Below are 17,491 nucleotides of genomic sequence, written 5' to 3'. Positions count from 1 at the left end.
TTGGCGTGCGTGATTCGCATCACACACTCCGCCCCCGTGGCGAGGGTAATATGGAAGAGGATGCACGCACTAGTTGCCTTTCGCTTCGGAGCCGTGCTGAAGAGTGCTGTTGTTTACAAAGAGCGGGTGTGTTGGTGTTCTTCAGGAAGACTCTCCCAGTGCTGGTGTTCTACAGCGCGAGTGCAGCAGTGATCACAAGCTTTGAGCTCTCAACTGCTGTTTTAACAGCAACAAATTTCTAAGGGTTTGTATGTGTTAATGGCTGGTTAGAGGGCGGAAAAGTGAGTGCTTCACTGTTTCAGTTCACTGTTCAGTGTTGCAGCGGTCATCCCCCTGTGTGCTCCGGCACTGGTGATGGGTCCTATTTCCTGAAAGAGCAACACGGGTGCGTTTGCGTCTTTTTCAAGATGTCATTCCACCTGTGCGTTTCTGGATGCGGTCATTCCATTTTCCTCTCTGACGGTCACAATTGTTGCATCACATGTTTTAGCTATATATTTATATGTATATATATATTAATATATTCGGCATGCTGAGGCAGATTTTGTGTATGGCTCATGTTCTCATTGCAGGAATATGACTGTCGCGGTGTTGAGATCGAGACTTGCTTTCATCCGTGAAGCGCGAGTCCCCATTACCATGCCCCACTCCCAGGTGCCATGTTGGATGGGTGATCGGAGGATAGTGATGGTTGTCTCGCCCGGTAACCATTTCCTGTGGGCTCCTCACTCCTCCATCACACCGCAGCCGATGGAATTCCTGTTGAGCATGCTGGTCCCTCTCTAATTGAACGATCAGCTGTTTCAATGGGGGTTCCCCCAGAGGATAACATCGGAGGGTGAGCTGGCCTCTGGAAATGACGACTCGGCTGTGTTATCTCCCTCTGGGAGTGTAACATTGCCTGAGTCAGATAAAGAAATGTCAGCTATGCTGAAACGGGCCGCCGAGGCTGCCGGGCTCGAGTGGAACCTCCACCGCGTCCCGTTCAGTCTCGGTTGGAGGTTTGGTATCTCGGGGCAGGCCGTGCTGGTTCTCAGCTCACCACCCCAGTGCCTTTCTTTGCCGAAATGCATGTAGAGCTAACCAGGTTGTGGACGGCACCTTTCTCTGCCAGAAACTGCCTGAATAGCTTTTCCCCCTCACTACCCTTGATGGAGGAGCAGTGAAGGGATGCGTGCCTATCCCTCCAATGGAGCGGTCTGTCGACACAGGTGCACCTGTGAGGCCTGTGAGTTTTCGTCCGTTCCGACGACCAGAGCTTGCAAAGCCTGTGGGCAAGTCGCTTCCTCTTGCATGCCATGGCGTTGCTTCAGGTCTGTCAGGCCAGGGCAACCATGGACATGCACGAGGGTAGCCCAGACCGTGCGTTCATAGGTGAGCACCGCAATGCATCCGACGTCGCCCTCCGGGGCACGAGTGTCGTGGCGTGCGCGATCAGCCTGTCGATGTCCACCTTACTGGTCCAGGAGCACCATCGTTGGCTCAGCCTGGTTGATATGGCGGATGCGGACAAGATTCAGTTCCAGGTCTCCCCAATTTCCCAGGTTGGGCTGGTCGGTGACGCGGCGGAGAACTGCATCCAACAATTCTCTGCCGCTCATGCTCAGACGGAGGTCACCTGGCACATCCTGCCCCGGCGGGCAGCTGCTGCCTCCACCAACTCCGCCGGTGGCAGTTCCTCCGCTTACTCGTCGCCGAGGGCGTTCCCCGGCCGCCGCTCCCGCTGGGCCTCCGCAGCAGCCTCCACCCAGGAGCTGGCTGCAGTAGGGATGCCCAGCCCACTCCAAGTGCTGCCAAGCCAGGTGGCAAGCGACAGTGAAAGCATTCCGGAGCGGGCCGTCCAGGGATGGATGAGGATGCTCTTGGAGTTGGCATGATCACTCCCTCCCCCCGGCTGAGGGCCGGTGGAGTCTTTGTGTGTGTGTCTGTTCCGCCGCTGCCCCCCCCCCCCCCACAAAAAAAAAGCGGTAGAGCAACTTCATCTGTACCTGGGTCCCAAGAGGGCCAGTCTGGCGGGTGTCACCCTGTATATCCTTACACCCCTCAGCCCCCCCCTGGTCGCCAGCAGGCAGCTTGGTGCATTCGAGGACCCGGTCATCCGCCTTCTCACGCGCCCCCTGCCGCTAGTGGAGACAGGTAAGCACAGCACACTAGCACCACACTCTCCACTTTGGTGCCCCACCTCAGGCTCGGCTATCCCGTTTAAGTCTGGTGTTGAGGTGTTGGGCAGACGTGCTCCTGAAAATCCAGTGATATTCATCACACCTAGTGTTGAGCAGTGCTCCTGACTTGTGCGTGCTTATCTTATCCTGCTGGCGAAGGATTTGATATAGCCGCTCCTCCAGCCGGTATGAAGGCCAGTTGCAAACTCGTTCTTCATGCTACTAGGTGGTGGGTCGTGGCCATCTTAGCCCAAGATTGGTCTGCAGCTCGGACCTGAATGACATGTGCTTCAGATCTCTACCTTCAATGCCACAGGCCATCCTGTGTGTTGCGCATGAGGGTTGAAGTATCAGTACAGAGTCCTTCCCTTCGAGTGCTCCAGAGCCCGTTGGGTCATCAGGTCAACTGGGAGAGAGTAATCTCGCCCACGGGTTGAGTATCTCTTTTTTAGTTTTGGAGGTGGACTCGGTCCAACACATCTCTCCAGTGAGAGTGTGTTCAGCTGGTGCTTATAGAAGTAAGAAAGGGTCTCACTGAAAGAACTTTCAGAGGCTCCTGGGGCATATGGTAGATGCAGCCACTTGGCTTCCTCCATATGGAGACCGCTTCAGCGCTAGCTTCACGATCGAGTCCCGAGGTGACCGTGGCAGAGCAGCTCACCCTGTGTGACTACAGTCATCCCAGTCTGCTGCCAAACCCTCAGCAACTGAGGGGCCATGTACAAGGGGCTTGTTTTAACGGGGGCCTGAGCGACCCTCGACTACACGGGCATTCGTGCCTTGAGTTGTTAGACATTGCGACCGTTGCATAAGCTTCCCTCGCATGTCACGACTCACCCGTCACCTCCTCCTTGGAGTCAGAAGCTTCTGAGGACGCTTTGTTCCACTTTTCCCGCTGTACTCACTCATGCCGCCGACGAGCCTCATGACAGTTACAGCCAGGGTCAGTGGAGACTCCATCCCCTGGGGTCCTGCTGGGTCATGACCACTCCGGGGCCGCTCAGTTGCCTCTCCGGTTTCGTCTCCCTGCGAGTTGTTTCTGTCTGAGCGAACAACCCTTGGACAGACCCTGGCTCTCAGCTGCCGGGCGGCCAGCAGAAATGCGTTTCCCCAGTGAGCCTCCTAAAAGCGACTGCGACTCATGGTCGCCTGGCGCCTGCTCAAGTCAGTGAATTCATCACTTCATGCTGAGCAGAAATGCTCCTGAAAATCAGTGAAGTTCATCGCAATCAGGTGTTGAGCAGCAATGCTCTTGTAGTTTATTAAATTCATCGCACTCAGGTGTTGAGCAGCAGTGCTCCTGAAGCTCAGTGAATCCTTACACACTCAGTGTTGAGCAGAAATGCTCCTGTAGCTCAGTGAAGTTCTTCGCACTCAAGTGTTGAGCAGAAATGCTCCTGTAACTCAGTGAATTTGTCACACGCAAGTGTTGAACAGAGATGCTCCTGAAGTTCAGTGAACTTATCACACTCAAGTGCTGAGCAGAAATGCTCCTGAAGCTCGGTGATCTTCACATGTTGTGTTGAGCAGTGCTCCTGTCTTTTTGCGCCCGTCGCTTGCACCTACGGTGCCAAGTCAGGACAGAGAAGGTCTTCATATTTGCCCCTTATTGGCCCAACCAGACCTGGTTCCCATCGACAGCCTTCCTGACTTCCCCTGAACACTTTTTCAGGGATTCCGGGCGCCTTAGGTGGCTATCACAGGAATATGTGATGGTTACCATCAGTTCTGTTAGCATCCCCTGAAAGAGATGGTGTGCTTACGCATGTAGCGTATGGATAGTGTCATGATGACTCACTCATTCCAACATGCCAAAAACCTTTTAACCCCTGACCGATGCCCGGTAACTCACAAGTATCGCGCCAAAGGGTCTGGGTCCAAATTGCCCATCTACACCTTTATGGCATGAGAGTGTTTACACAAACATCAATAAACCAGAATGCGTGAGCTTCAAACAAATTCCTATCGCCCCCAACACTCCTCTTCCCGGCGAAAAAGAATTCTGGGGTGAATATGCAACCACACACACACACACACACACACACACACACACACACACACACACACACACACACACACACACACACACACACACACACACACACACACACACACACACACACACACACACACAGACACACACACACACACACACAGAGACACACACACACACATAAACATTATTTACATTTGAAGCCAGAAATGGGCAATTCTGAAAAGGGTAAAATATAGTCATGTATGCCTTTGTGTTTCTGCTTTTGTACCAAGCCTAGTTATGATTTTATAATTGTGTAGCTAAATTCTAAGTGCTCATATCAAACTTTAAGAGTATATACCCACCTTCATATATGCAAAACATACATTTCTTGGTACCGAATTGAACCTCTCGGTTTGCGTTAGCTAAATATATATAAGAGGTTACGTTAAAATGTATTTTACTATGTTTTACCATCTTGGAAGTGAAATGACCAAACTGAGGATGGCCTCATAAACCATGCAAGCTAGGGTGTCAGAAGAGACAAAGAGATCTTCTCCCGCCAAAGATTGTTAAATGTCATTGGTCAGGTCACTCCGAAAGAGGTTTGGACCGTCTTCCTTAAAGGATGTTGACGCTGGAGCAGTCTTGTCTTCTTGGTACTTTGCTTTTTGTCTTGTCTTCTTGTTCTCTCACTTTACTTTTCGTTTTGCGTTTATCTCAGTCTTTTATTTTCACTCTCGCTTGCTTTTTCGTGTTTAGTAGAAGTCCGGTCCTACAAGGGAAACGAACTCTTCCTTATAGCTTTCAAGAAAACATACTTTCAAGTAGTTTTGAATTTCCCGCGAGTGGAACGAGCTCCAGAACGCTTCCAGCTCCAGGATGCACGAGGACCACACACCCACGCAGCCTTGTTTCAGCTACACACAGGTCTATAATGCGAGTAGCCTATTTATTTCCATCGAAATCTAAATGTGTTTAGAGCTGTTTATCCCTGCTTTAATTTCGTGCTGGCTCTCAAGGGTTAACTATTTGTGAAGTTTGCTATTTCTGTGCTCTGCTCTCTTTCTCCCTTCTTTACTACCGTTATTCGTTATTCTGTATATATTCGTTGTTAAATGTAATTTGTGCTATAGCTTTATTTATTAAACCCCATTATGCTCTTAATTGTCTCTTTCGCTTGATCATCGGACAAAGCCTCTTAAATGTGCGATCTTAAGCTTGATGTCTGTCAGCCTGTTCCACCGCTTGTTGTCGGCACAAGCTTCTACAAGCTTGATATTGTTACTTTAGTTGGTGATATTATCAGAAAGTTATTCTTCATAACCAGAAGAATAACTTTTCCTGATAGTGATCAGAATAATCCTTTTCGCGAAATTGATCAGAGAATCAGAGAAAGTTCGGTGGACGAACAGATCAGGCGAGGTGCAGTTAATTCTGTGTAAAGGATATTCTTAAAATTTATATAGCCCATCTGTATATTATATGTATTCATAATTGATTATAATTCGTTGTGGTTAATTATCTATATATAGATACAGATACATGGACTATATATATTCCCTTTTTGTAGGTGATAACTCGTAACCCGTATGATCAGTTATTGATTATGAATTATTAATTATTGATTATACATTCCCCTCACCTGAGCTGAGACCCTACACGCATTAGAAGTGGAACCTAGTCGTTGAGTGAGTCTTCTCTACGTGAGGAGATCCTGAAAGCTTTCGATCATTTCAGTGCTCTCTTTCCTGCAAGATGGGTTGGAGTAGGCTGTTTCCTCCACCCTCAAAATAATGCTGCCTCTTTATTCTTGACGCACATCATGATGCAGAAGCGTGGGAAGCACATCCTGATCGTCAGGTTCCTGAGGGAGCGAGGTAATGTAAATCCTTGCGTCCCTCTTTATCCTCTTGGGCCTTATCTCTGGTGCAACTGCACTGCAAAGACCGCCCCTGAGCCACAGCAGGCAATGAGTTAAAGATTCCTTTAAATCCAATTCTCCTGCTCCCATGGTCTCTACTAGAGGGTAGGGACTTGCTTTTTCCGGTCAACGAATTGTGCCTGGAGTTCAGGCCGGCTAACTCTCATGAGCTGAGACCCCGGCCTGGATTGTGCCCAAGGTTCCTACCTCTCCCGTAATAGTAGTAGGTGGTGAGCCTGCAAGCGCTGCCCCGGATGAGGCATACCCAGCCCTGGCTTTCTCTGTCCATCCGCTTCATAGCATTTAGACGTGTACAGAATGCAAGCCTTAGACCTCAGACCAGCTCTTGTCTGTTAGGAATTCAGCCTGTTTCCAAGCAAAGTTGGCCCACTAAATATGGTAAAAGATCCGAGATGCTCATGTCCACTTAGGTGTTGAGCTCCTTTATAATGAGTGTCTGCTCCGCCTAGGCGTTGACAGAGTCATTTGCTGACAGATTTATAGTTGAGGGCTGGGCGACACCTAGATCAAGAATCAAGAATTTTTATTGCCAAGTAGTGTTGTGCACATACAAGGAATTTGCTTTGGTAATAAGGTGTTACCGAGGCTGCTATATTCAGCGCCAACTTGAGAAAAACAAAAAAACAGCATGACATGAGGAGAGGTGAGGAGAAAAAAAAGGCGACCCCCAGACTATGCTCCTGTAAGGAGAACAGTCTGGGAACAGGAAAAAACACCTCAGCAACATTAGCACATAAACAGTACACTCTACAAACAAGACATTGCAACATGGTGGGGAGTGGGGGATGGAGGTAGTCCAGCCCAGGCAAGCAGCATCCGGTCCTGCAGCCATTATGGCGCTGGTCACAGACCCGCCTGTCAGACTGGGGGTACGAAGCGGCGAAGGCGTGGGATGGGGTGTGGGTTAGGTGCATATCTGTGTATGTGTAAGTTCATGTGTGTGTAGGCCTGGAGAGAGTCGCTAAGCCAGCACCATAATCTAGGAGCCTCAGTCCGCAGGATTGTCATAGCGATACACAGCAAGTTGCCATGGAGACAACCTTGATCATGTCCCAGGCAGAGTCAACAATCAGCAGGTGTCTGGGGAGTCGGGGAAGGAATGCAAGAGCGGCTCACTGCAGTGCTCTTCCGGGAGAGTTGTTGTTCCAACAGCGGCCTTGGCCAAGGCCAGTGCTGGTAGGGGGGTGCCGAAACAGATAAGATTGGGATTGTTTGGTCTTCGGGCGAGTAGCCGCATTCAATTTATGCAGGCTATTCTCCTGGTCCGTTTTGGTCTCTGAAACGATCCATTTGCCTTTGCAAAGCTGTGAGCTTCTCCATGATGTTATCCATATTGTGGTTCATAGACCCAGTCTGAGTGCAGACAGCTCTGCCCACCGCTTCAATCATCACGGGCAGCCTTGCGGGGCTTTTGACAGCTGTCACCGTCTCCTTAGTTCCTCGGTAAACCAGGGCAATGCCTAATCCAATCAGCAGAAGACCTGTTATCATGGTGCCGAATAGGTAGATATCTTCAACGTCCTCCACGGAAAGAGCCGCCAGACACACGACCCGCCACCTCTCCCACGCGTCCATCGTGTAGCCAGCTGCGAACGTCCCGGCAGGGCAGTCAGGTTCCCCCGAACCCAAGCTTCTCGTCGAGAAGATGGTGTCAATTGCGTTGAGAGACCAGTTGATCAAATCCATAATTTCTTGGTTTGGAGAGCAGTGTAGCGAGGGTCTCTCAAAGTACAAGACAGTAGACGTGACGAGAGAAGCAAAGCAGGAGAGGCGAGGGGAGGGAGAGGGAGAGAAAATGCGACCGCCTTCGTTGAGAGCCAAGAGGGAATCCACTGATTGAACCACTGCTTCCCGTGGGCTCCCTTCTCATGAAGCCGTGAGCGCAGTTCAAGTGTCGGCTTGCAGCGCCATTCCCCTTCTATGGACTGGATACGTGCGCCTTTCTACTCCATTTGAGTTCCCTGAATCCGAACCCTGTTGAGTTCCTCCACACCGCTCTGATGTCGGACGTGCAGAACGTCTGGTGTTAGGCCTACCAATTACCAGAGTGTGGAACCTGTGTTAGCCTGGGTCCATATGTTGCGGTCCCTACGGTGATCCCATATGTGTATTCTTCCACTATACAGCTGCCTACAGCAAGCCTGTGTCTTTCCTCGGCAGAGTCTCTTTGCCGTCACTGTCCGGTGAGTCTCCCCCATCTTAGGCTGGAGCCACCCCAGTGACATTCCATATGTCATACTGCCTGGTCACCCGCCAAGTTCATATGTGTATTCTCCACATTACCTCCCTTCGGGTATGATTTGGCTTCCGCAGCATCCCTTCCTTCCAATGTACATGGAACGCTTTCCCAGTGGTCCTGTAGGAACAGCAATGACTTCCCTGGCCAAAGCCCTGTCCTTCCCCGCCTTAAAATTGCGGGGGCATCAGGAGGCTTTTGTCTAGGCACTGGAAGGTGGCAGCTTTAGTGGTGTTTTCAAAGGTTATCCCCATTCAGTCGACGTCGACTACGTCCAATGTTATCGACTGAAAGGGAACGTCCTGGTTGCGTATGAAGGATGGAACGGAGGACCTAGTCCCCTTGCCACTACCGCTGGACCACCGCTGACTGCGGTTTACGCTCGGCTCCTCAGCGAAAAAGCAACTAGTGCGTGCACCCACTTCCTTGTTTATACCCGCGCCGCAGTGGCGGAGTGTGTGATGCGAATCACGCACGCCAATTACATTGGCTCATTCAGTAGTACTCGAAGATGATAGGCTCCCTGGCGTGATCCCCATTCAGTCGACGTCGACTACGTCCTCCTTTCCCTCCTTTAGGGTTACATACGTAACCGAGACGATACTGCTCTGTTCCCAGGTTCAGTTCTTTATGGCTGAAGCAGCGATGATACTCCATAGTATTCAGTGTACTTTGCAGCACCATCTGTTGGTGAAAATAATCACTACACGATTGGTCTGGTGATTGCAGTGTTTTTGTCGAGGTGTTTTGAACCTGCTCTAAAAACAAGGAAAATTAATTAAAAAAAAATTAATTAAAAAGGAATTCATACCTGTATGATATTAACGCTATAGCCATATTGGACCAGCGGTTATTTGGAAAATGGATGGATGATTCAGCTGCGGGTGCTATTTTCTCTTCAGATGCAGGAATTCATTCGGCACGACCCTCACAGTGGATTATGGGTATTCTCTAGACATTGAGATTACTTCGTTTGATTACTCTGCTTGTTGTTGCAGTGCATTGTGGGATTGAAAGAGGGCACTCGATAATGTCCACTATGGTTTCGGACACCACTACAAATGGCTGTCGCCTCAAATAGTACCCTATTTAAGAGTATAGGGGGGGATAGGGTCACTAACCGGTTTACTTTTAATTACAGCCAGGTGTGGAACTAAACTCTGCGGGAAGTTAACTCTCCAAGAATGAGTAACCCTGAGATACAGGAAACAGGCTCTTTTGTGAAAGTTGTAAAATTAACTTTTAATTAGCCACATAATGAACCTACTATATTCATTTTATAAATAGCACCACTTGCTGCTTTGTTTGTCTTTATATATACTTTAGTTACAAATTAAGTTGTGTAGTGTATGGACAATGTCAGGATGGCTCACTCATTCCAACATGCCAAAAACCTTTTAACCCTTTGAGTTTTGCCTATAACTCAACTAGTGAGCGCCAAAAAGTCTCCATCTAATGGGTCCAAATTGTCTATTGACACTTTTGTGGCGTGCACGAACACCCATAAAACCAGCGATGAGCAAGCTTCAAATAGATGTTTATCAACTGAACCCCTTTACGACAGGAAAGAATTCCTGGGTGAAGACTTAACGACTTAAATGTGTGATCTTATGCTACAGGCTTGATATTGATAAATACTTTAATTAGTAATATTATCAGGAAGTTATTCTTCATAAACAGAACGATAGTTTTCATGATTGTGATCAGAATAATCCTTTTCGCGAAGTTGATCAGAGAATCGCCAGTAGGTTCGGTGGACGAACAGATGGCGAGGCGCAGTTAATTTGCTTAAAGGATATTCTAAAAATTGATATAGCCTATCTGTATATTATATGTCTTCATAATTGATTATACTTCGTTGTGGTTAATTGTCTATACATATGTAGATACAGATGGACTATATATTCCCTTTTGGGCTATTTAAAATAGTAGGTAATAACTCATAACACGTATGATCAGTTATTAATTGGGAATTATTAATTATTGATTATACGTTCCCCCCATTTGAGCTGAGACACTACAGTTGTGAAATTTTGTCTTACCCTTTGGCTTTTTTGGTCTTGCTGAAAAGGACTCACCATATGCACATATTACAGACAAAAACAAGGAAAAGGTCTAACATATATAGCCTATTTTAAATGATTTGCCTGTCAGTCAATTTTCACATTTTAAAGGTATAGTAGGCAATTTATTTTATAAACACTTTTTGTTATACTTATTGAAATTCTCTTCACTTCCTGATAGCAATCAATGATAGAAGTGGTCTAAATATTTAAAAAAATATCTTCTGTGGAAGTCTTAGGACCAAAAAAGTTCATCCAATCATTGCATTTGGACTCTGTAAGATCTTTGGGTTTATATGTCAACATTATCAACGCCGAAATGAATCTGCAGCAGTAAGGTGGTGCAAGTCAGAGCTCTGTAAGTTGTTTACGTTCATTATTATGTTATGTGCTTTGAGAAATGAGGTAATTTAACACTGTCTCTTGTCTCATGCCACTTTACTGTGTGCATTTGTGTGATTTGGATGAGGCGTGTCTTTGGAGACGCTCTGAAAGGAGGGTGGGATCTCATGCTTTCAAAACTAGCTTATATTGCTACCCTCTCTGAAATAGCCTACCCTACCTTTATTTCTAGAGAGACTAAATGTTGTTGCAGGAATCAAATTTTAATGATTCACAAATCAACTCAATATGTAATGGCCTAGCAGCTGAATCCTTTTACATTAATACAAACTTTCCACGCACACACACACACACACACACTCACACACACACACACACACACACACACACACACACACACACACACACACACACACACACACACACACACGCATACACACGCATACACACACACACACACACACACACACACACACACACACACACACACACACACACACACACACACACACACACACACACACACACACACACACACACACAAAACACACAGAGAGAGAGAGAAAACAAACACTTGCTTATAGCCAGTATGTTCCATATGTTCTTGGGGTGCCTCATATACCCCATATGGGCCAGTTATGACAACTTCCGTTGTTCTCACTGACTGTTCCCAGGGGGGTTGCCAAGAGACATTGTTTGATGAGCTTCAGTGTTTCAGATAATGCTCCGAATTGATTAAATTTCCATTCTTTTGAGACGTTGCACACATTACGTAGTCTAATTATACATTCAGAATGTCTAGGACAGAGGTGAAGGGAGCTTGCAGACACTTTGTGAAACTCATGAGACAAAATGCTGAGGATCCTAACTTCCCTACATTGTAAAGGTGAGTGTTTTTTGTTCATTATACTTCCTGAACAGAGAATATTTCCTCAACTGCAGGCACTTCAGGAATGTTACAAAGATTTTTTATTCTTTTTAAAACTAATAAATTCAAACTTTGTCAGATGAAGATAACATTAAAACTGCAAACTAAAATTGGATACTTTTCCAGTGCTTTTATAAATTAATTATAATTGTTGCTACTTTTTAAGTGTGTTTTATGTTTATGTATTATTACTTGCCCCTAAGCCAGACTTTAAATTTTAAAATATGAAAATCAATAATGCTTGTTTAAAACTAAATGTAAACAATTTAGATTTTTATTGTATGAAAATTATTTATATAAATATTTCAGAAATTATGACTGTCCCACAGTTGTGGCGTAATTTCCACACCACAGTACAATTTTGTCCTAATAAAGTTAGTAGACTTGTTGCCAAGGATGCCATGTGAAGAGCATTAGCAACATGGAATGTGAAGAAAACAAAGTAAATGCATTATTATTGTGCAGCATTTACTATTAAGCTATGATTTCGTCAAATGATAAGTGAAAATTATGGTATAATTGCGATACAAAAATGCTATGAAAATAACCTGTTGCCAGGATTCAATCATTTTATTAGAAAAATGTAATTCCCACTACTGTCATTCGCATCGCAGAATACTATTAAACACAATGCATCATTTTAAAGTGAGTGGAAATGACACTGATGTGTGAAATTTCATGACTTTCGGAGAAAGTGTATGTATACTATAAAACAAACCAATTAAATTAGCGAGAGTAGGTGTTTTTAAGTCAACAGAGCCAGACATGCCCATAACTGAAGAAATATCTGTTATAAACCCATTATACCATATAGTACCATGCAGTATGAATTGTCACTGTCACCAGGGATTTTTACAGTTCAGTTGACTGGATTTGTTCACTAGCTCACTTCAAAATGAAAAATCTGTCTTTTACTCACCCTCAAGTTGTTCCAACCCTGTGAATTTCTTTCATCTGCTGAACACAAAGGATGATGTTTTGAAGAATGTCGATAACCAGACAGTTAATGGACTCCATTGACTTCCATAGTATAGGAAAAAATAGGCTCCATCAACTGTTTGGTTACCGACATTCTTCAAAAATATCATCTTTTGTGTTCAGCAGAAGAAATAAATTCATACAGGAACAACTTGAGGGTGAGTAAATGATGACAGAATTTTCATTTTGAATTGAACTAATCCTTTAATAATTTAAATTAATTTCAAAATGTAAGTAAAGTTAGAATTCATTTCAACATTATTTTTTATTTAAAGTGCTTTATTAAACCCATTTTGATCATTATTAACCACTGATAATAACAAAAGCAAATTTGTGTGTTTATTTTTCAATTGGTCTGTTATCACCATTTTGACTTCTGCTATTCTGTTCTCTGCGCAGAGTTTCTACCACCTGTTGACCATCTGTGAGGTACAGACCAATGGCCAAGTTGATCTACCACACTCTCTTGTTATTCTACATCCTCACCTTCTTGATCGGCCTTCCTGCCAACATCCTAGCATTCTTTACCTTCTGTCGAAAAGTTTACCGCAAACCCACCCCTATTGACATTCTCCTGCTAAACCTGACAATATCTGACCTCATCTTCCTCGCAGTCCTGCCTTTCAAGATGAAGGAGGCCACTGACAACTTAAACTGGAGCCTTCCCTATTACCTGTGCTCTATTAGCAGTTTCCTTTTCTTTTCCACCATCTACACCAGCACATTATTTCTGACTGCGATTAGCATAGAACGCTATCTAGGCGTAGCGTTTCCGATCCGATACGCTTTAGGCCGCCGGCCGCGCAACGCTGTGATTGCAAGCTGCTTCCTCTGGCTTCTAGGATCTCTCAACCTCAGCATCGTGTACATCGTGCCATACATACACTCGAGTGACAACTCAAGCAACAGCAAGCTACAGCCCAATCCCCACTTCAGAATTTGCTACGATAATTTCACCAAAGAGCAGCTGAACATTCTACTTCCTGTTCGTCTGGAGCTTTTTCTCATGCTTTTCTGTATACCCCTCCTCATCTGCTGCTTCTGCTACATAAACTTCATTCGAATTCTCTCCAAGCTGCCCCAACTCGGAAGACGTCGTAGACTCAGGGCCATTGGGCTTGCGGTTGGGACGCTGTTGGTTTTCACCATTTCTTTCAGCCCCTATAACGTCTCACATGTGGTTGGTTTCATCCACGACAATAGCGAGGGGTGGCGTCACTTGGCTTTGATCTCCAGTACCCTAAACGCATGTTTGGACCCAATCATCTTTTATTTTTCCTCGGCTGCCGTTCGCAGTGCCATACGAGCATGCGTTAATGGTCTAAAAGAGAAACTGCACATTGTGACATGCAGAAGATGCTGTCCTTCTGGCCCTTCCAAAACTGAGGCCTACAAGGAGACAAACCCCCCTTTTGACCTGGGGTGAGCAATGAGACACGGAGAGTATTTTATTTCTTTTAAGACTATAGAAAGTGTTGTATGCATGTACTGTGAAGTGTACTTTATGAGAGGTAAATTAAATCTCAATTGAATCTCGAATGTGAATTTAGTTTATCAATTTTGAATGGTTATTTGGATTAAACTCAGTTTGAAAATGGATTTATTTATGAGAAGAACTGTGATGATCCCCCACTCCCCCAACATAAATTATCAGAATAAAATTTATATGAATTCACAATTTTGACTTTGTTAGTTCATTTTGGTTCTGGGGTGTGACTATCTACTTTTTAAAAGTACAAATATTCAATCTAGTCTTAATTCATATGAGGTCATAAAGGCTGCAAGCATTATAATTATAAAGTAATTCACAAAATAGTCACGCCTCAGGATACACTGGGAAAAATTGGTCTAGGAACAATTTTCACTCAGAAATACAGTAAAAAAGAATTGCCAAGTAACACTCTGAAGTAAATGTGAAATTTTGATATACAAAAACTGAATTTTGATTGTATTTACAACAGTGTATGTTTCCTTTCCAAAAGTATTTCATGTCAAATACCTGAGGTGAGTTTCTTACCACAAGCAAGCATGTGCATTCATGGGCTGTGTGTTCACGTGTTAGCATACAACATCAAATTAAAAAAAAAAAAAACACATTATATTATTAGTCCCCATAAATTGACTTTCTCCATGGTAAGTTCTGACATTAGTTCTGACGTTAAAGAAGGAGACGATAACCCATGTTTACCTATGGAGACTTCATTATATTGAGCCTTTAGACTCTTTAATGATGGCACAATATTTACATTTGCTGATAACAAATGTCTAATGAATAAGTCTTATAATACAGATCGTTTAATTTTATTGTCTTGCTGTTATTGAAGTCCTACTGTTATGTTTTTATTATTTTTTCATTTCAAATGATCACCCCTCCCGTTTAACCCTTTGATGCACAAGCTATCCAAACCCCTTCTAATGCACAACATAGGTCTAAAAAGACCCGTATTCATTTACTATGTTATTTCAGTCATGGCTGAGTGTTTCTTTGCTGAATCTTTAAAATATGTGTATTTTATCATTTGTTATTCCAGGTATTCATTAAATATCTTTGTTTTTGATTTCCACAAATCATTGTTTATATTTCCTTTCTTACTTTATAAACAAACAGTTTTTGTATTTCTACATCAATTTTACATACACAGGTCTAAAATGACCTGTATTCATTTGCTATGTTATTTCAGGTGGGTTTGACAGTTACAGATTTTAAAATCAAAAAGGCGGGAAAAAAGGACCCTAAACTCTTAATACATAGAACCATTTCAGCATATGAAGGCTTATTCAAGACAATAAGGTTCTTAACAGAACTTTTAGGCCTATTACATGTAAATGAGCTTTAAAGGGGCATTCAGAAACTATTTCAACTTAATAAAACCGTTTAGAAATCATTTGGTTTAATAACCTGTTCTGGTGAAAATGGTGACTTTCCCCGCTCCCCCCAACGTTCCTAGGCGGAAAACCAACCTTGCAACATGGGGACTAATGTCCCGGTAAGTTGGAAATAGGAAGTCTCGTGAGAAGCGAGAACGAGCGAGAAACACAAACTGCTTTACGGCAATTCGACATAAACACACGCCGTCCTCAATGTGTATCCGATAATAACAAATGCACATGAGCAGCGGTAGAAGGGGTGAGGAAGGGCCGCAAGCGAGTTTTTTTACGACATTGTTGTGAAATATACGCCCCACAGCTGTAGGGGGAGCTCTTTGAGAAAACATGTGACAACAAAAGTGAAAATCAGCGAAGAAATTGCTAGAGTTGCTGAGTTCCCCTTTAAAAACCCATCTTTTTTTAGTGTAGCTACCATTAGCTAGCTAGAATAGAATATGTCAACAGCTAGCTAGCTAATAGTATTGGATATGTTTCTCTTTCTCACAAGTAATTTCTTACTAGGATTTCATGGTCAAGGTAACCATAGCCTAATATTCAAATATTATGTCTAGTTATCTTTTACAAAATATAAAATATTTTGTGTGGTTAAAATAAAATAAGACTTGCATCAAATACACAAAAGCAACTGTGTTGAGTTGTGAAATGTCTGGCAGGTGAATAGTATGTAATACTATAGTAATAGTATTTATGCAGTAAATATGTTCCTACTTGCAAAAATGTGCAAATATCAAAGGTTTCTATATGGGTCATTTTTGACCCATGTCTGTAAAATTGATTTAGAAATACAAACACTGTGTTTGTTTATAAAGTAAGAAAGGAAACATTAATATAAGTATTTAATGAAATTCTGGAATAACAAATGATAAAATACATGTATTTTTAAAGATTCAGCAAAGAAACACCCAGCCATGACTGAAATAACATAGAAAATGAATACGGGTCATTTTAGACCTGTGTATGTAAAATTGATGTAGAAATACAGAAACTGTGTTTGTTTATAAAGTAAGAAAGGAAACATAAACATAATGATTTGTGGAAATCAAAAACAAGATATTTAATGAATAGCTGGAATAACAAATGATAAAATAGATATATTTTATAGATTCAGCAAAGAAACACTCAGCCATGACTGAAATAACATAGGAAATGAATACGGGTCTTTTTATTTAGACCCATGTTGTGCATTAGAAGGGTTGCGATACAAAAACAATTTTTATTCAAAAAGTAAGAAAGGAAATGTCATGATCCGGCCTTCTTGTCCTTGATTTCCCCTAATCTTGAGGCTGGATCATGACAGACCCATGTTTTGTGTGCAAGCACATGGCCTTTTTTTTGGGCCATGTGCTTGTGTTGTTTTGTTACATACCCCGCCCCCTTGCTATCCTCGTCTTGTCATTATTGTCTAGTCAGCTTCACATGTTCTTGTCATTAGTGTCTCCCTATGATGAGTGTGATTCTTACCTGCGTGATACCTTACCTGTATCATTCCTTGTGAGTATCCTGTCGAGTGTATTGTCTAGAGAAAGTTCTACTGTTTGTTTTTCGTCAAATCTTAGTCTAAGTTTAGTCTCTCCTAGTCTTGTTTGTTTTGCCCCCTCGAGGGTTTTGTTTTCCTGTTTTTGTTCCAATAAACCTTGTGTTCATTGTACACTGTCTGCATTTGGGTTCATCTCCTTGCACCATCATAACAGAATGAACTGACCAAAGTCAAACCCAGCAGACAGAATGTCCCCCTATGTCAAGCATAACCCAGATGACCTTATAGATTGATGGCACAGGACCATTGCTGACTCGAAGAGGGGCAAACTGATATGGTGGATTGCTTATCTCGGGGAGAGTCATAGGCTCCCACGAGCTCATCATCTGCCAAGCTGCCCGTGATCCCGGAGACTCGTGTATTAGCTGTGGTCACCCCTGGGGACCAGGCTCACGCCGCTTCGACTCCTGAGGCATCATCGCCCCCATTAGTCTCT

At 43.9% G+C, this 17,491-nt stretch overlaps 1 protein-coding gene across 1 annotated transcript; it reads left to right on the top strand.

Moving 5' to 3' along the window:
* The first annotated feature begins 13,004 nt into the window (after window positions 1-13,004).
* On the top strand, window positions 13,005-14,171 carry LOC143701925 (free fatty acid receptor 3). The gene has a single exon (XM_077195614.1). It carries the CDS (start codon window positions 13,069-13,071, stop codon window positions 14,053-14,055), a length of 987 nt encoding a protein of 328 aa, XP_077051729.1. The 5' UTR covers window positions 13,005-13,068; the 3' UTR covers window positions 14,056-14,171.
* Window positions 14,172-17,491: the final 3,320 nt, after the last annotated feature.

Source organism: Siphateles boraxobius, unplaced genomic scaffold, assembly GCF_051911475.1.
Source record: "Siphateles boraxobius isolate OS27281-9 unplaced genomic scaffold, OSU_SipBor_1 33, whole genome shotgun sequence".
NCBI lineage: Eukaryota > Metazoa > Chordata > Actinopteri > Cypriniformes > Leuciscidae > Siphateles > Siphateles boraxobius.
The sequence above is the reverse complement of the archived record's forward strand: the minus strand, read 5'-3'. Positions and strand labels throughout refer to the sequence as shown.